This window comes from Mollisia scopiformis, assembly GCF_001500285.1.
Source record: "Mollisia scopiformis unplaced genomic scaffold LY89scaffold_1, whole genome shotgun sequence".
Taxonomy (NCBI): Eukaryota; Fungi; Ascomycota; class Leotiomycetes; order Helotiales; family Mollisiaceae; genus Mollisia; species Mollisia scopiformis.
The window spans coordinates 912,697-931,506 of NW_017263581.1; the positions used below are offsets into that span (position 1 = coordinate 912,697).

The 18,810-nt window shown below is 48.7% G+C and overlaps 7 protein-coding genes across 7 annotated transcripts; 3 read left to right on the forward strand and 4 right to left on the reverse strand.

Moving 5' to 3' along the window:
- Nucleotides 1-53: 53 nt before the first annotated feature.
- LY89DRAFT_604339 (uncharacterized protein) lies at nucleotides 54-1,846 on the reverse strand (the record flags this gene model as incomplete). Its single annotated transcript, XM_018210353.1, has 4 exons — nucleotides 1,735-1,846; nucleotides 1,535-1,685; nucleotides 611-1,488; nucleotides 54-568 (listed from the first exon to the last, which is right to left on the reverse strand). Coding segments are annotated over exons 1-4 (1,650 nt in total), but the record flags the coding sequence as incomplete, so codon positions are not given.
- A 171-nt stretch (nucleotides 1,847-2,017) lies between these two features.
- Nucleotides 2,018-2,902, forward strand: LY89DRAFT_572503 (uncharacterized protein; the record flags this gene model as incomplete). The annotated part of the gene is made up of 2 exons (XM_018208644.1): nucleotides 2,018-2,448; nucleotides 2,500-2,902. 2 exons carry the CDS (start codon nucleotides 2,018-2,020, stop codon nucleotides 2,900-2,902), a joined length of 834 nt encoding a protein of 277 aa, XP_018078376.1.
- A 1,033-nt stretch (nucleotides 2,903-3,935) lies between these two features.
- On the forward strand, nucleotides 3,936-4,927 carry LY89DRAFT_9165 (uncharacterized protein). Its single transcript, XM_018223514.1, has 2 exons — nucleotides 3,936-4,171; nucleotides 4,221-4,927. Exon 2 carries the CDS (start codon nucleotides 4,235-4,237, stop codon nucleotides 4,781-4,783), a length of 549 nt encoding a protein of 182 aa, XP_018078377.1. The 5' UTR covers nucleotides 3,936-4,171; nucleotides 4,221-4,234; the 3' UTR covers nucleotides 4,784-4,927.
- A 37-nt stretch (nucleotides 4,928-4,964) lies between these two features.
- LY89DRAFT_776217 (uncharacterized protein) lies at nucleotides 4,965-6,992 on the reverse strand (the record flags this gene model as incomplete). The annotated part of the gene is made up of 4 exons (XM_018222023.1): nucleotides 4,965-5,829; nucleotides 5,883-6,194; nucleotides 6,442-6,721; nucleotides 6,888-6,992. 4 exons carry the CDS (start codon nucleotides 6,990-6,992, stop codon nucleotides 5,072-5,074), a joined length of 1,455 nt encoding a protein of 484 aa, XP_018078378.1. The 3' UTR covers nucleotides 4,965-5,071.
- Nucleotides 6,993-8,550: 1,558 nt separating this feature from the next.
- Nucleotides 8,551-9,573, reverse strand: LY89DRAFT_553223 (uncharacterized protein; the record flags this gene model as incomplete). The annotated part of the gene is made up of 1 exon (XM_018208330.1): nucleotides 8,551-9,573. A coding segment is annotated over one exon (1,023 nt), but the record flags the coding sequence as incomplete, so codon positions are not given.
- A 3,571-nt stretch (nucleotides 9,574-13,144) lies between these two features.
- On the forward strand, nucleotides 13,145-14,681 carry LY89DRAFT_572272 (uncharacterized protein; the record flags this gene model as incomplete). The annotated part of the gene is made up of 4 exons (XM_018208635.1): nucleotides 13,145-13,258; nucleotides 13,352-13,732; nucleotides 13,783-14,217; nucleotides 14,262-14,681. 4 exons carry the CDS (start codon nucleotides 13,145-13,147, stop codon nucleotides 14,679-14,681), a joined length of 1,350 nt encoding a protein of 449 aa, XP_018078380.1.
- Nucleotides 14,682-15,587: 906 nt separating this feature from the next.
- On the reverse strand, nucleotides 15,588-18,414 carry LY89DRAFT_572706 (uncharacterized protein; the record flags this gene model as incomplete). Its single annotated transcript, XM_018208655.1, has 5 exons — nucleotides 15,588-15,768; nucleotides 15,866-16,906; nucleotides 17,022-17,506; nucleotides 17,740-18,172; nucleotides 18,248-18,414. 5 exons carry the CDS (start codon nucleotides 18,412-18,414, stop codon nucleotides 15,588-15,590), a joined length of 2,307 nt encoding a protein of 768 aa, XP_018078381.1.
- Nucleotides 18,415-18,810: the final 396 nt, after the last annotated feature.

Genomic DNA, 18,810 nt, shown 5'->3' on the forward strand with positions numbered 1-18,810 from the left:
GTCAGCGTGTCTGGATGGTCCGCGCCGAGTTTCTTCTTGCTCGTCTCCATCACTTGCACAAACAGCTCTTCAGCAGCGTCCCATCGGCCCTTAAGCTCATACGCCAGGCCTACCATCGCCATACTGCTTAGCGTATCATTATGATCTTGACCAAGAATCCTTTTTCTGACTTTCATTGCCTGAACCGACATCTCCTCCGCCTCCACGCCTTTCCCCATTCTCCAGGCGTACCATGCTGCCTTGTATAGTATTGAAGCCCATTCTGCCAACGAGTCTTGTTCTTTAGGCTGCTGTTGTGCTGCTGATTGCGCGTGCGGGAAAAGCGCTTGGCACGTTACCCAATTCTCGTGTTCTCCGGTCGGAAGCTGTACATCAAGATTCCTGATAAACTGTTGTTTCCACCGCTCTTGCTGCTTGTGAGATTTGAGCCAGTCTCGCGTGGCTAGCTGTACCAGTCCGTGCATTGCGAAGGTTGTGCCATCCGTGTTAACAGAGATGAATGAGTAATTTCGTAGGGCCAAGACATCTTCTTCAAATCCATCACTTAGGCTGGACTGTGATGTGTCATCTTCATCGTCGTTACTATCGTGAGTATCGTTATTGGTAGGACTATCGTCGTTGCTCTCTTTCTGGTCTTGTTGCGAGTTACGCCGCTCGTCTTGATTCCGAAGTAGAGCCTCGGGAATTCCTTGCCGGTCAAAAAAGCTCATAAGCGACAGTAAATCAGCAGCTGATGGTCTTTTTTCACGGATATGATCGAATGATATTTGCCATGTGATAAGGATAGAGTTCTCCGCCTCCCAATCTCGCCGCAGCTGTTCGCCCTCGTGGTCGCCCTCGGGGATAAGAAGACTGGTTTTCTTGCGATCGCTCTTACGGAAATCTTGAAGGTATTGCTGTAGAGAATAGCGCGGCACCCTTTGTGAGATATATGCAGCAGCTTGAACTATGGCAAGTGGCATATATTCGAGCGCCGCGGCGAGCTTGGTAGCGTCATCGCCCCCGTCGTCCTTTCCTAGCTTCTTCTCAAAGAGTTCTAGCGCATCCGCCCTATCCATTGGATCAATTGCAACAATATTCTTTTCATCGACCAGTTTCTGCGCGGCGCTCTTGCTTCGTGTTGTTATGAGAATCGATCCGTTTAGGCTTCGCGGAAGGTATGATACAAGAGGTCGCACATTGCCACAGCCATTGCTACCTTTTTGGTCATCCTGACTGCCACTTTGATCCCTGATAAGGAAACCAGCATCGTCCACATTGTCTAGTATCAGAACCCACTTCCCCTTCCTATCGTCGCACAGCCAGTTGTGCACGAGCTGGAAAATATTGGCCGCTGGATTCTGCCGCCCAAAGATCTTGACACGGTCTGCAATATCGCGAAAGCTCTGCTCGAACCGGGCCGCATTGCTCGCGTGGACCCAGAACACCCACGTTTCCGGGGACAGGTCTCGAGTTCGGTACGCGTGTTCGATGGCGAGTTGCGACTTGCTTCGTAGTATTAGCCATTTATAATAGAGAGAGCATTTGCGCTTACCCGACGCCGCCTAGGCCAACGAGCGCGGTTCGGGATCCGGAGACGGCACATTTCTGATAGATCTGATCAAGTATTGTCCCTCGCTCGACGAAGTCTGTGTCGCGACTGAAGGGTATGACGATTGACGGGTTCGGTGGGGTCTCTGGTCTCTCTGGGCGGGGCTGTCATTAGCGCCGGTCAGCTTGGACCTTACAACTTACCAGGAGTGGCATGGTGATGGTGATGAAACTCAGTACTGGTCGGACCGTTGATTATTCCGGCTTGGAAGCCGGCATTGGCGTCGCCAAAGGATATCGCGGATGCCATCGCGACAGATTAGTTTGACGACGAAGGGTCGACAGCAGCAGAGTGTGTCGATGTTGGTCGCCATCCTTCAGCCGCAATGGCTTGAGGGCCTCCAATCAGATTGAACCGCGCCTACCAAGCCTCACCTCATGGTATCGATCTCCGTTTTACGCCTACCTATGTTATTAACAGATACAAATGGCTGACCCTCTCAGTATTACTGCTAGTATCGTAGGTATTGTTGGCCCAGCCTTACACGCCACACGACTACTTCTACAAGATCTACAGCAGCTCAAAGATGCACCCAAAACCGTCAAGCGCCTGGTGGACGATGTGCACTCTGTCACCACGACGCTCGATTTGCTCCAAAGTATAGAGGAGAGAGAATGGGGCTCGCTTGGGGGAGGCGTAGCTAAGCAGGCAGAGACAACGATCAGCAGCAGCACGCAAGCATGCAACCTTTTCAGGGACGATCTCCAGAAGTGGACTAGACATTCAGAAGATGGAAAGCTAGCATGGCTGGACCGAGCAAATGTGGGATTCTTTAAGAAAGACCAAGTTAAATTCATGTCGGAGCAGCTTCAAAGCTGTAAGCTCGCCATTAACCTCATCGTCGGGGTTGCAACTTTGTGGGTAGCTCCTGCCCGCCTCTCCTGGAAGATGGACTAACCTCCCTCCAGGTACAGCTCTGTCCGCAATACACACCTCACGGAGGAGATAAAGAAGACAATATCTACAAGGCAGAATGAGGTCAAAGGTGCCATTACCACGGCGGATAAGCAGCTTACAGTATTAGAGAACAAGGTGGAGGAGATGAATCTCAGCGACGGTGATGAGGAAGTGGCTACAGCAGCAGAAGGCAAAACTGATATATTACGACAACTTGAAGAGGAACTCAAAGGTGTGAAAGCGTCGCAGAAATTGCTAGGTGAGCTGCTGTCGAAGTCGCAGGAAGAGGCTGTTGCGAGAGCAGCGAAACCCCAGAGCAGTTCAATTACAGCGACATTCGGGGCGCAGAACTCGGGCTTTCAAGTTGGGAACATCAACGGTGGAGTAAGTGGAATCAAATTTGGAGGAAAGTAAGAATATGATTATCGTTGTATTGTAACGGCTGATTACATTTCTTGGTAGAAACGGTGAAATCTTTGAACTTCAACAGGGCTAAAGAGCTCTCTCTTACATGTGCCAGATGCGCACGGACCCTACGTCGTGTCCTTTCGACGATGATTGAAGATGTTCTCGCTCACAGTCATCACTCCCCAGAATGGCGCCGAACCTTGCAGAGTCGTAGCATGTGCAGATTCGCGATATGACCTTGAGTAACTGTCCTCCTGCTAAAATAGCTGACGCCATATGTTGCAGTGAGCGTTCTGCGTTTGCGATACAGTCAAACCTTCGTCATTTTGGCTCCACGAAAGCCCCTTCAAATGGTGTCGGACGGCCCCGAAGCATTACCCCTCCGATGTTAAACGCTCTGTGTGAATACTTGCTTGAGAAACCTGATCTAGCGGATGATCAATTCCAGCTTAATATTGAGGCAAAGCACAAAGTTGGCATTGGTGTTGTTAGCAAATGGCACGTGCTGCTCGCTCTTTGAGCTTCAGCCTCAGCCGACATCGGCTAATCCCCAGGCGTCCACGTGATATCGGGAATAATTTAAGCGAGCACAAGGGTTAGTGCACATAAAATGTGGGTCTAAAAATAAAAATCATAGATTATTCCGACTGAAGCCGATTTCGAATCCTACTGTATTATTCACAGATTAGTATGTACGTCTTGATTCTATAGTCTAGAGTGCGTGCTGTCACAATAAAAATTTAAAAAAAATTAATTTTTAAAAAATAATATAAAAAAATTATTAATAATTTAGTATTAAGAAATTATATTTAAATTAAACACGAAGCTTCTATTTATTTAAGAAATTTATTTACTTATATAAAACCTTCGTCCTCCTAGGAGTCCGTTAAATAACATAAAGTCCGTCGCACTCGAGGACTCCCCCTTATCTCAGGGACTCCATCACGTGACCGCTGGTCCCGTGCACCTGGAACCTTCCTGTTCCGAAGTATCTCCAGTAAGCGAAGCTTACTGGGCCTAGTCATGATGTTGCTTGTAACATCTACGTACTGAGCTTCCCACCGTGCTGTCACATTTTATTTAGTGTTTGAGCTAGTGCTAAAGATTCAGCTTATCTGGCCTCAGCACTCTTCCACTCTTTTAGTTCTTTGTCTATTATTCACAAATTAGTGCGTACGTCCTGATTCCTAGTCTTGAGTACGTGGCTGTCACATTACCGAAACCTCGAAATTCGGGATCCACGACCACCTTGGACGCAGCAGATCATTCCAACGGGTATATTCTCCCATTTCTTCCGCCTACCAAACGCTAATGCCCTTTGAAGCTCCTACACACGTCATGCTGGAAAGCTGGCGAACTGCTTTACGAGATATGATGCGAGATCACGTTCAAGTTCCGATGACCGCTGTCAAGGAAAGCATCATGTGTCACAGATGGCCTGCCGCATTCCGGAACGAAGTCTACCATCAAATTCAAGCTCCAATAAGCTACCTGCTGACATGGGACACCTGGATGAAATGGGTGATTGCTGCCCTATATTTCCACCACGAGCACCTATGGTCATGCTTCATCATCAGCCTCATGATTATCTTCTTCGGGTGTTGGCGCATTTGCGTTCTTTCTCGAGAGCAAGCACGCCAGTGTCTGATTATCCATCGTATTATGGACAAGCCATCCAGCCCAGAGAGAGATGAAGTTATTCTAGATATTTGTCTCGAAATTAAGGAGGGGTATGAAAGAGAAGGAATGCTTGGGTTATGGAGAGCAGAGAAGCTGGTGGAAATTCCGAGCGTGGAGAAGCATTGGGAACAGGAGAATCCTGGATATGTGAGAGTCAAGCGTAGGGTGCGAGAAGAGTGTGACAAGTTTGACATTAATATTCCCTAATACAAGTAGATTTATAGGTAAATGTGTGTATGTCGACTGTCTAGTCTCAATTCTTCTTGCATAGTACAGCTTTGTGAGATCTTTCTTTCTTGAGAAGGTAGCTCTTTTTTCAAATTAAACTAGAAGGATACTCATCATCGGGTCTGCCTTCCCTTTTCTTCTACCGTTCTCACTCGATCGCATGGTCTTCGCTGCTTCTAAGTTCTTACTTACAAGCGATACCCGAAGAAGATGAATATTAACCCGCCAGAGGGTTCTCTGTAAATATCCGCTGTTTCGAGCTTGTCTTCAAGAAATCAAGCTCGATATACCCCTTTCGTCTTCCCCAACACAAAGCTTCCCATCGACAATCCTCCATTTCCGCCCCATTCTCCCAAACATATATGTTAAAAATTGATTGGCCATAACCTTCGTACTCTGATCAGACTGGTAAAACTGACCGGTTAGATAATCACCCAACCCCTCCAGTTTCGAAATATGAAAAAGCACCTGTTTCCGATCGCCGTTGTTCTCATGCAACATTGCCATAGCCATGTAGCTCTGGGCTTTCATGTCTTTCATGTCCGATGATGCCGGGCCCTGATTTTTTTCAAGCCCAGAAATCACTGCTGCCAATGCCCTTTCGGCTTTTTCGAAATGGCGAAGATTAAGAGCATGTGCCCCGAGCTCAAAGTAACTGCGTAGAGTCGAGTGGTCCTCTTTGCCATTGATTATCTCGTGAATCTTCACAGCCAATTCCAGATTCACTAGAGCTTCCTCGTTCCGACCCGTCCTTATCAGAAACACAGCGTGTATAGAGTATAATCTGCCTTGATCTCGATAGGTCTCGCCTCGTTCTTTCATAGACTCCACGGTGATTTGCGCTTTCTTGAGTAGAATAAGCCCATTCACCGAGCCACCAATTGGTCCCCGCAGATACAAATCTGCAAGCCTGATTTGCCACGACACTGTTAGGTCGCGAAACTCAAAGTCTACGTCCGAACTAGCTACCGTGGCGAGGAGAAACTCAGCTACCTTCTGAGAGAGAAAGATAGTTGGAGCACGTTCTAAGAAATACCAATTAATTTCTGGTACTAAACATAACATTTTCATGACCCACCAGTTCCGAAGTTTGCTTTCTCATTATAAGTACCATATAAGCCAGGCCCAGGCCCATTATGAAGTTGGTAATTGTGGTTATGTGTGCTCCCTCCAGCACCTTCGCGAGACTGAGTACCAGCTGATCTTGAACTTTCTCCTCTTTTGGCTCCGGGCATGTACCGACGAGGTTTCATCGCAGGATCTTGCAGACTCATTGAGGAAATGTTGAGCGGTATTTCATTGGCACTTGCGGCGACTCCAGTTCCACAATCTGTTACAGTTGTGTTGGGAGAAGGAATGTATTGGTTTGACTCATGCGGAGTCGCCACGTCTTGTCAGTCTGCAGCTCCCGAAGTGATCTCTTCAGAGACCTCTGAAGTCCGAATCGCGACAGAGGACATCTGAAGAATGGCTCCTCTCAATGCGTCTGTTGCGAACTTGGCCATTTTGACGTGGTTTCTATCAATAGGAATTGGCTTGGGTGCGCCATCGTAATCCAGAACCGCCGATTCTTGTGTCACAACCTTCAGATACCAATGTCAATTTATGCTATGCCAGATTTGTTCATTAGCACTCACATAGTAGCCCTTCATTTCCTTCTGCTCGTAACAGCTCTCGACTGTGATTCTGTGTTGCTTCCGTAAGGCTCAAAAGTCCGAGATTTTCGTTCAACTTGTCGGAGTTCTCTGTGAGATCTCTGATGTACCCAGCTTCTACCCCTAGGGCTTGAAATCTGCCAAGAACTGTTGCCCAGTCGGTTGCAACCTTGGACCCTATATGAGGAACACCGAGAAATAAACATCCTTTCACAAAACAGGACGCAGGCGTTGGAATGGTATCGCATATCTGATTGATAGCCTATAAAGTGATTAACAGATAACAACCGGCGGAACGTCGATCTGTGGCTGACTTGTTTTGCGATTATACCTCCTAGAGACTATGGGCAATGATAATCATCGGACGAGTAAGGCACTGCAGCAAGAAACTAAGTTTCTAGTTCATTGATATTAGGCAGAGCGCATACCTTCACTCTCTCCTGTCGTAGGAGACGAACGAGATTGGACACGGGCTGTTCCACACCACCAATTGCGGTGTCTTTCCATATGTTTGCGTTGTAACCGTACGTCATGACTCTTAGGAATACACGTTCGCTTCCAACTTGAGTTGGCAGCTCATCCCGAAACCAGTTCACTTCCGTGCGTGGAGCATTGGATGAGTCTTGGGCTCGCTCACGAGAAAAGGTGTTCCAGGCATGTCCATTTAAGCCATGTATCAAGACAATACTGCGAAACACGATTAGCTAAGCTTCTCTCCAGCCCGGAGAAGATCATTACTCTATGTTTGCTTCTATCCCTCCGGTCGGTTCGTACAACACTGTCAATTCATCGAACTTCTCATCGATCTCAATACGCGCTTCTCCACCATCCACTGCGCTAATTATCTTGCCACCCAAAGCCAGAGTTTTGTTTGCTACCTTTTCCGATGAGATAGTCACCGTTGCTCTTCGGAATGATTGGCTTGCTGGTGTGGATGCCGGGTATGCATGAGGAACGAGCTGAACGGCTGATCGAGGTCTCTTGTGGCAGGCCGCCCACTTGTTTGGTTACACAGCCACTACCTTAGCAGAGCGAGGCGTTTTCTCGAAAGGGTGTGGAGCTAATTAATTCTTGCAACTTTATGTAGAATAATTACATTATGTAGAAATACTCACATCATGTGGAATTTCCACACGATGTGGACAGCATGTGGGAGCCTAACGCACAAATGCACATTAATGATGCGCAGCCGGGCTGACTTACTTAGGCCTAGGATCCTAGTACCCACACACACACTACCGCCCAATCATGCCCCGGCTAACGTACGCGCATGAAATTTGGCCCAATCGAGCGATTTCGAAGCTATTTATAGTATTTGTTGAACTTTCAAGCAATACACAAGCATCCGAGGGTATTCGGACTATGACCGGGTAACCGGGCTCTTCTCGGGCTACCCGGATTTTGTCGGGTACTAGATATCCACGATAAGCCAGATGTGAAGCGAGGCGTTGAGGTGAGGACTCTTCTTTTACTTAAACGACCCTGGAACTCGACGTTTGGGTAAATTTTTAACTCGGGATGTATTGAGGTGGAGTGGGGTTGGTTTGGTTGCCGAGTTTGGGGAGTGAGATCTTGAGAGACCAATGCTCTTGATAGGTATAGGGATTTTTTTTATTGAGTGAGAATTCCGGCTTATTATTCCTTTGGACATCAAGACTTTGTTTGAGCCGAATTCTTGAACGTAGATTGTTGATGAGGCTAAATATTTTAAACTTTGAAAGCTTTGTACTAGGAACAGACATTTCGAGAATAGAGTATAGCAACTAAGAATTCCACTATTGGGGACAAGGTTGGATAAATGTATATGTATTCGTTTCTCTTTATTAAAATATCGTCTGCTACATCTCTTGTGGGTATCTCTGTCGTATTCGTCTTTGCGCCAATGCCATGCTATCCTACATATCATTATTCATCCAAACATTATATTCCCAACCCTAAACAAACACCATCTCCTCACAGCGCATGAAACTTCATCACACTCCCCTCCCCCAAACTCTCAACCTCCACCTCCGTCTCATCTCCATCCCCGCCACCCCAACTCCTCTCCCTCCTCACCTCCGGCCACAACCCCACACTACTAACAACCCTCTCCTCCCCCACCCCCAAAACAACAACCTCAGTCCCCTGCTCCTTGTCCGGAAAACTCGGCGTCCGCGGACTAACCACCTCTGCAATATATCCCCTCTCAAACTTGGTAATCTTCAATTTCTTATTCGCGACCCCGCTCAACACCTTGTCTCCATCGTGAGCACTGATCCATACTCTCGCCATCAATTCCTCCGATATCTTGACACCGGACGGAGCGCCGAGGCAGATATTACCCCCGAGCCAGATCGGGTTCTGCACTTTGTCGAAGCAATGCAGGAGCGCGGTGAGCGGGAGGGCTGCAGACGAGACGAGGTGTGTTGTTACGAAGGGTCTGAGGATGTTGTAGTTTATGCCGTGGGGGGCGTGGAGAACGGAGAGGGCGCGTGCGGTGGTCGTTGGTGGGTTGTAGGAGCGTGGAGAGGCGGGAGGGGTGAAGGGGAGGAAGTCGAGGTCTTTGTCGTAGTATAGGCCGGAGGTGGGTGCTCGGTATGTGATTGCTACTGCGTTTTTGAGGCCTGCTGTGTCATTTTCTTTGATGAGACTGATGGTCACTTCTCCTGCTTCGCCTTGGGATGTGAGGGGAGAGAGGGGTATTCGGTGTATGCTAGAAGAGGTGTTGCCTTTCCCTGATTTCGTCCATTCTTTTAATGTGATGACTTGGGATTCGTCGAAGTGTTTCCAGCTTCGTATAAGTTTTGCGGCTGCCGATTCGGCGAGTATGGTGAAGTCTCCTCCTTTCTTTGGCAGTTTCGTGAGAGTTTCCTTGTGGCAGTGATCGCTCATCGACTGACTGATGATAATAAGATTCGGCGCGGGAAGGTCTGTAAGGCTTGAAACGCATGAAGCATGTTTGTTCTTGGTCGATGAGAAAATCGAGTGGAATATCTTCGAGGAGCCGGAAAGCCACGGATCGATGACTACTGTGAAAGCAGTAGACTGGCCGGGCGTTGGAGGAAATGGTACTATAGGCTGAAAGGTAAGAAGAAACGAAGCATCATCGTTCAAATGCTTAACGCTCAAAGACATTCTGAACCAGTGACCGACTTTTCAAGGCGAAGGTACTGTCTAGATGTCGGACTCGAAAGATCTTTCAGTCGAAGGTTCAAGACGACTTCGTATATAAGTGATCTTTTTGCAAGCTGGAACAAATATCGATGAGGGGTATCGCAGTCGACCGGTACGCCGAGTCTGGGAGCTAGAAGGCGACGATTCTATGATCCTGAGGATACGAGGCGGTGGAGTAAGTCTCTGGCACTCACAACTCTTGTCTGAATGGCATGACTATGCATCATTCAAAGATGAGAAAGCCATAGCTACGTGACAACAATAGCATGGTTCGAGAACGCAGAAGAACGTGAAATGCGAAAAGGAGAAAAGCGTGGGGCATTCCAAGATCTTGTACTCTCCAGAAACGTCAACCAACAGGGTTCCCTTGGGAGTGGATCTCCCGCGATTGGAAAGGCTGTTGAAATGGTTACTCGACGCGAGAGCTGTGCGCCTCCTTACAATAGTGGAGACTTTGACCTGGGAAGCACCATCACAATTGCTTCTTGCTCTGGACAACAATACAATTATGAATAATAACATAGATGTTCTTTCTTCTCCCCGTTCATGCTTCCCTATTGCAAATACAAGTGGTGCAACAGAGATAGGGATCACAGGCCACTGTCTTTTCCAGCTTTCTCGCATCGGGGAGGCACTTGCGTCCTGGTCTGTTCACCGGCTCTGGTTGTACTTTTAAGGTAACCGAATATCGAAAAGGATCGACTCGGCAAGATGAGACGTCGATCTGTACATAGACTGTCGTTGAATCGGCAGGCACAGGCGATGAGGCGCAATTTTCTTGGCGTCGATGGCTTCTTAATTTGCTGCATTAGGTTTAAGTCCCGACCGAGGAAGCAGCTTTTGGCGACCTACATCCTTGTCGAGATCTCAGAAGCGTCAATTTTCAGCTCACTTGGATTTCCGGTCTACAGTAATTTTAACTTTGAACTTTAACTGTATAAGATTTGGTTTATTTACAAGTCGATATCTTCCACGGGTTTGTGAGCTACTTGAAGCATTAATGATGTTTCAATTCAATTCTGAATTGACTTCAGCTAATTGTGCAGCCATCCCACATTCAGACAACGACCCCCCTGGTATGCATTAGAGCACCATTGTTTGCCTCAGTTGACGGCAGTGTGCCTCGACTTGCCGGTTTTGTGTTTCATCGAGATTCTTTATGAGAATCGGGAAGTCGAAAAGTGTTCTTTGTTGGGGCCGTTACTCCCCTTTTCTCAGCGACTCGACTTGGGCTTGTTCAATGCTTCTAGCTGGTGCAGCTGAAGCTAAATTACAAAGCTATTGAATGATCGCTAATACTCTACATTGGAGTACATGATTCGTGAGCCAGCCAGAAACTAAATAATTGGCTGACGGACGAGATAGTGTTGCTGTTTCAATGAAGCTTCTTGTAATGTCTGGTCGACGACTTGACTTTTTGGAACGAGGAATTCAAACACGAGTACGAACGATCAGATATTCGACAACAACAATGGAAGCACGGGAAGGGTCTATCTCATTTTTAGCAAACCAATTGAGAATGAAGTTGTCGTCTTTTAATCACTCATGTGAAGAGGAGAGTCCTGGGAATTAGATTTAGTATTGATAATTCGAAAGGGGGGCCGGGCGGATAGATCTTGATTTAAGTCCAATCTTGATAGACGTTTGATCGATTTCAGTATATTTCAAATTGATAACATTGAGCAATTACGATCCCTGATTCTTTGACGGATGTATCCCAGGTCTCTTCTCCTGCCAATCTTGAAAGATGGTCATCACGTGATTCGCATCGCACTTCTGCTCGACGCCTATCTTATCGTGGTAGCTAGATTCTTTTCATTTCTTTTCTGCTTCGATTGCAAATTTTCTTCTCCTTGAGACACACGCCATGATGTCCATGGGCAGTGTTGCTGTGAGGAACAAATTCTTTACCATTCCAATCTTTCTTTTCCCTTGACTGTCATTCTCATTCAGTCTCGACCTCTTTTGATTCACGACTCCAGTCAATGATTACGGAGGGCTCGACACTCGAGCCAGATACCAAGTAAGTATATCAAGCGTCATTATATAAATAACCTCAACCAGGCACACTGGATGTCTCATTGGTCCAATGACAATCACCCTTTTCATTCGCTACTTCCCGATGCATGAAGTCGAGTGACCGTCATCAGACGCTCCAATGTCAAGTCACGTTTGACGAGTCGTCAATTCATGATTTGCACCATTCCAATCTCGAAATATGTCTTCCCTACTTTCAATATCAACAATATCAACAATATCAACAATATCAACAACTTCAATCCGAAGGAGAAGTAGATCACGTGCATCCCCTCGATTGCATGTGAGTACCTACCTACGTGCGGAGCTCCTTGCTAGGTCGAGATCCTCGGAAGTCGAGTCCTTTAGGAAGCAAGCTTGGGGTGTGGACGAGTCGGGATGTGCGTCCGAAGGCTGTATTCACAAAGTGCGGAGGATGAAAGAGCTTCCCAGACCTCTCTCTTTTTCGTTATCAACCTCAGACAGATCGACGTTGGGCTACCGGGATAGGATTTCTTGCATTTGAAGCCATGGAAGCTCAGACTGGCGAGCTGTGCCTGCTTTTTCCATCGATTCGCAATACCACGCTCTGGACCTGACCTTGGACGGGACTGCACTGGACTGGACTGGATTTGACTTACTATTACCCAGTGGAAGGATTGGGAGGAAACCTGTATCTCCCCTTCGCATGTGGAGTTGATTGGGCGTGAATGGGCTGTGCTGGTACCTCGATTCCATTCCCCACCGACCACATCGACCGTCACTGAGCTCCAGATTGGCTAGAGGCCAGTGAGGGTCTGTCCATCGCCCACCACCGCATTAATAAGGAAGGGTATCAACAGCCAGCACCGTCGTTTTCACCGCTTATGCGACTGCCGACGTACAGTACTGTAGCTCTTACAACCGTGTGTGGTGGTCTCAAGCTCAATAGGCAAAGAATTGAGGTTCGTCCGAGATCCAGTGTGCAGTGTGCTTTGTGCTCTGTGCTCTGTGCTGAGGGTGGTGAGCAAGACGGTCCTATCCTGTCTGTCTTGTCCAGATGCAGGTGTTCGAGTCGCTGTTTCGCCAGTCGTTCGCTCTCACCTTTCATCCTTCACTTCCCTCCTCCACCACTGGTCTTCCGTACACTAGAGCTCAAGCTGCCAGCCCAGCCCCTAACCGAATAACCCCACCTACCACGGTGCGCAGCTCCTGACTTTACCTGCACCTTACCTGACCCCTCGTTGTGAGCACACATTCTTCAAACACCAATTGTGTGAGTCGCAGGGAATAGCTGAATCCCCATTCGAAAGCTCTCACACAGCGCACCCTACTATTCCTACTATTAACCCAAATCACCTCCTCCGAGCTTCGTCGTTGTCGTCGACATCCGCGAACTGCATTCCACCATCACCATGCGCAGCACTGTTCTCGCTATCGCCATCAATTGAGAGCTCGTTTCCGATTGCGATTACGACTGCCGCACCGTATCTAATCTCCCCCTCGTCTGGGCATGGGCGGGGGCTCGACACTGACGATGCCTCCACGATCGTCCTTGACATCGTCCTTCTCTGTTTCGGATGCCAACAATGAGGTTGTGTGTCCATTGCGCAATCAAGATGGCTCCAGCTGTCGCAAACGTTGCCTCGGTGTAAGTCCTACTCTGCTGCATCTGCGGTACCCCTCAGCAGCTCGCTGGCGATGTGCTGGGTCAGTCATGCTAATAACGCATCTGGTGACACAGGAAAAGCGATATCGATCAATGCAAGAGCATATACGAAGAGCGCATCCCGAACACTACATATCGAAGCTCCCTGCGACCGAAGAGAGCTTTCAACTTATGATTAATACCCCTCCATCTGAGCGACCTCCTCCACCAACAAGCTCCAATCTTGCTCCACATGGTCTGCAGAACTCTCACGACGTCTGCGACAGTGCTAACAATCATCAAGGCTATGGCAATGACCGACACAGTTACTATGGCGAAGACTCGAGTACTCCTAATACGCCGAGGAACCTGGACGATTATACGTCGAATTCCATGCTGCCAGCCGCTAGCGCCGCGGCAGCAGCACTCGCACAGCTACACAATCACAAACTTGAGCCAGACTGGGAGTCCGAAAATGTTCGTCTTCCTTTCAAATATTCTTGTGTTATATAGCTAACAATTTTCAGGATTGGATGTCGGACACTGAAGCACACAAGCAAGCTATGCGATCCTCCATAGAGCTACCTCCCCTGCATTCCAACAATATCGAACCTACAAGTGATCCATTTTCGCATCTCAATCCCCACCGACGTAGAGAGCTTCTTCCATCCATACTTTCTACTTCTCCTCCCGGTCGTTCATCTACTCTTCCTCCAATTCAAAGAAATCCTAGCACGAACCGTCCGAGGAAACAATCTGTTTCAAAACGAGCTCGAGAACCCCAACACAAACGACAGAAGTCTCGAGGAGAAAACGCACATTTAAGAAGAATGAGTTATGATCGCAAAGCTTATTCAGCTGAACCTTCCAGTGGACTGTCAGCTGCATATGGCAAACGATGGGAAGATCTGATCGATGCCGCAACTTCCGCAACAGAGGATGTCGACGAAGATAGAACACCGGTAAGTATCATCCTCGATTTTACTCTCAATGCTGAGTAGTATAGGTTCCTCCATCGCCAATATCAGTCAACCGTGCTTCTCTACCACCGTTCGCCCCATCCCACTTTCAAGGATATCAAGCTTCACCTCTACAACAAGCACTCACCCCACCATCCAACCTTCCCGACGCACCAGAACCGTTCCCTTCAGTTGAAAGTGGTGAGAGTGGAGACAATTTCCATATCGAATCCCGCGGTCTTTCCGACTCTTCACCAAGCTTCTCATCCCAAAGCATCCAGATCTACTGCGCTGCATGTCAAGGCATTTCATTACTCAAAGAATCCTACGCTTGCACCGAGTGCATTTGTGGGATCTGCCAAGCGTGCGTAGACGTGCTTATGGCAGAGCAAGGTGCGAGAAGAAAATGTCCTCGATGTGCCACCATTGGTGGTAGATTCAAACCATTCCAATTGGACATTAGATGAGATTTTTCATACGTTCTATTTTCTTGCTTCGCTTCATACATTGAGAGAGCCTAGGGGGTAGGGTACAGGAGTTTGTCGTTTTAACTTCTGATCATAGAGAGGAGTTTGGATACTGGCGTTCTCATTTTGATTTTCTGGGATACAGGATGGATACTTCCTTTGCGGTTTGGGTTGGATCTCTGGGTTTGGGCACAAGGGTTTTTGGTTTTCTGGCATTGGGTTGGGTATTTGAGGACGAGATACGTTCCTTGGTTGGTTATATTGTGCCTTGGACGAAGTCTTTTGTTTATAATCGAGATATAAGAAAAGTGGTTCGGGTCACGTCGAAGTTTCAAGATATTGACTTCTTTTCGGGCTATTGTGTGAGGGAAGTGATTTCATCCTGTACGTGCTGAGCTAGCATCTTTCATCCTAAAGTATGTCTTGCGTCTACCTTTGATCTGTAATTTCTCATCTTGCCCATTTACGCTACCATTTCTGCCCTCGCTTTACAATTTCTACTTCTAAAGCTGTTCCTTGCTCAAGAGAGTATGAGAGGCTCCGAATAACTGTATCATGATCCCACATACACATCTACTATACGAGCCAGTAACGCACGTCTCACGTCAGCCCACCTTGGAACCATCCAAGCTGTCACTGCATTGTCCAACAAGCTCCAACTTCACTGTAGATGCTGAGTTTTGTGAACAGCAAGACACACACAGAAGCTCAAGCAAAACAACTGGCAAGTAACAATGCATTAATTAAATCCAGCTATTTTAACGCAAACCCATAATGTAGGTAAACACAAAAAAAAACAGCACAGCTAGCTAGCTATCCAGAAAAGATGGTATCAAACGCCTTCCTTCCTTCTTCCCAATCTTACACAGATACTCCTCCTACCCAGTAAATCAAACTGACATCTCCCTAAGAATAGATCATATAATCCCAAAGCTCGTTCGAGAACCTAGCCTGGATATCCTTCAATTCCCAGCCTTGACCCTTGCCGATATCGGCGAGCACGGATTTGAATTCGGGGATGGCGTCTTTGTAGGCTTGTTCTTTGAGGTATTGACGGGCTGGGAGACCGCGCATGTTGATTGATTCCCTGCGTCTCGTTAGCCCACTGTCCAATCTCTCACCCGACAATGAAGTGCAAAAAGACACTTCAACCTCGCTCGTCTAAAAAGGGGGCTCAAACTCACCACTCTTTCGCCCAATGCGGCCTAACATTCAACAACGCCCCCTCCTGATCCCTATAACTCAACCAAAGATCCGCAACCTGCTGCAAGAAAGGAACCCACTCGTCATCCCCCACCGCATCCATAATACTCAACACCTCAATACTCGCCGTCCCCCACCGATTGCCGCTCTGCGGCGCCATAATCAAATTACTGTCCCCCATAATCCGCATCTCCATCGTCAGCCGCATCGGACAATCATCATCCTCATAGCACAACTTGATAATATCCCACCACGCGCGCCGCACGACGTCGAAATCCGGCTTGCCATCTTTCCCACCCGGGATCGGGATCTGGAATTCCAGGTCCCGGACGCGCATGTTTTGGATGCCGCGCCGGAAGTGCAGCGCGTTGGGAAGCGTGCATTTGATCACCTCTGTCTTGTTCTGCGAGAACTCGGAGAATTCGAAGGGAGGCAGGTTGACCATGCCGAAGGTGGACAGGATGGCAGCTTGCCAGCGGCCCGGGAAGGCTTGGAAGATGGGGTTCGAGGTGATGATTTGGCCGAGCCAGCCTTCGATCCATTGCATGAAGGTCAGGAACGGGCTTGGATACTCGACGCTCCCTGATTCCTCAGGAACAGGGTTCCAGGTATTGACCCACGCTTGCTGCGAGCGCGTGAACCAGAACCACTCGGCGTAATAGTCGTTCGTGGCCCTGTTCTCGAAGTCCTTGAGCGCGGCGGCGTACTGGGCGTCGGTCCAGGTCTTGCGGAGGGCGATGGGGATGTCGGTCCGGGCGAGGGGCGGGATGGCGAGCCCGATGTCGGGTTTCACGGGGGAGAGGAGCGCGTAGGACATGGGGTCGAGTTCAAAGGTTATGTGGGTTATGATGCCGAGGAGGCCGAAGTGGCCGGCTGCTGCGCGGAGGTGGGCGGGTGAGGTTATGAGGCGGGGGATGCCGTTGCAGTCGATGTATTCGACGGCGCGGACGTAGTCGTTTACTGTTTTGTTTTGACGGCCCGCGCCGTGACAGATGGGGCCGTTGACGCCTCCTATTGTTACTCTGGGGTATAGTCAGCGAATGTCTAACCATAAGGTTGCCAAATGTCGAGCATGCAGCTTGGACATTGTAATTCGTCGGAAGTGAAATAAGCGAGCAGGGAAAAGGGGGAACGTACTCAACAAGAATAACATCAACCGGCAACGACCACTTATTCCCCTTAACAGCCCACCTCCTAAACATCTCATTCGTAACACTCACCCCCACTCTACACAACTGCTTCCCTTGCGTCGCCTTAACTTCCCCATCACCCAATGCCTCCCCACCAACCTGCTCCACCAGCTCAATCGTCATAAACTCATTCCCCTCAATCTTCTCTCCTCCGTCCATGGTACTCACCAGTCCCTTTTCTGGTTCGATACTCATCGGATCCGGGATCTTGGTCACTTCCTCGAGATTTAGGAGCGAGATCAGGATCTGCTTGTCGGCGGAGAAGATGGTGGACCAGGAGTGCCGGTAGCCGGCGCAGCGGACGCGGAAGCCATTGGCGGAGGCGTATTTTACGAGGTTGGTGAGCCCGTGGATGGTGCGGGGGATGAAGGTGTAGAGGGGTGTGTTTTCGACTGAGAGGCCCCAGTTGTGGAAGGGGGTGCGGGCGTGGACCTGGGGGGTGTTAGTTGGGTGGAATGATAGATGATTGATGCGGAAGGAAGCTTGAATCTTGGACAGACATTGATCGTTCCTCAATGTCTGGTTCAAGGCTCTAGATGAACTTCGTCTGAAGAGGTGAATCACCTAGCCTGACCGGAGACTTCGGAACATCAAATCTCCTCTGCTCAGGACCAACAAATGCGCTCCAAAAATGTCCAACGGGAAGTAGGATTGAAAAAACTCACCTCCATAGTCCTGGTCTCCGCCTCATCCTCAAAAATCCTCGGCAACCCCTCCACATCCTCCACCTTCTTCACCACCCCATTAGCAACCACTCCATTCGTCCCATTCGTCCCATTCACCCCCTCCCCCTCCCCATGACCAAACAACCCCTCAACCCTCCTTTCCAACTCCTTAAAATGGCTCGTGACCGCCGGACTCGGCGGCAACACAAACGCACCCCCCCTCCTAGCCAGGACCTCCTTCTCCCCTCCGCCCTTCACAAAAATATCCAGACTCTGCTTCGTATCCTGATCCAACTCGGCATACGCATCTTTATAGACCTGCGTTTTCTCGAAGACCTTGAGGAAGCCTCTCAGGTGGAGTTCCGGGTTCACGTTTCTGTTCTTGATGTCCCAGAGGTGGGATTTGAGGAGTGGGATGTTTATTGCTGGGAATCTGTAGGGTTTTGTTAGTTTCTCTACTTCACTATTGGAGGGTTGGTGGGGTTAGGGTTAAGAAGGGAGAGCATACTCATCACCAATAAGATCAATCTGCGCAATAATCTCCTCGAGCACGAAATTCGTTGTTAAATTCTCTTTGGGGGGAACAGGCAACAAAGTATCCAGCGTCCTCGCCGGTTTGGTAGCTCCCGTCGCTTTAGTCACGGTGGACGGGGCAGTAGAAGAGGGAGCGGCCATCTTCGTCGGTTTCGATTCAGAGGAGGGGCGAGGCTGAGATTTAGTGGGCTTGGGTTCGGATTTGAATACACGTTTGCCGAAATCGACTGCTGCGGGGAAGCAAAGGAATTGCATTATATACTGGATACTTGAGAAACGGGGAAGAAGAGGAAGAGTAGAAAGAAGAAGAACAGAGAAATGATAAGTATAATAAGGACACACTTGAATTCTAACTCACACAATCCTACCTCGCCGCAATGGAACCCGCCCTCACGAGCACCGTATCTGACCTCACACCCTCCTCAATTACAATCATTCAGCTCCAGAGCGGCATGGCATGGCCTGGTATGGTGGGCGGCGATTGCGCCTCACGTCAGCCAACCCACGAATAACAACGCTCCCCCGTTCCCCTCTATG

What these genes read in the sequence shown, in the direction of transcription:
- LY89DRAFT_9165 (XM_018223514.1), top strand. Translation starts at nt 4,235, where the DNA reads ATGCTGGAAAGCTGGCGAACTGCTTTACGAGATATGATGCGAGATCAC.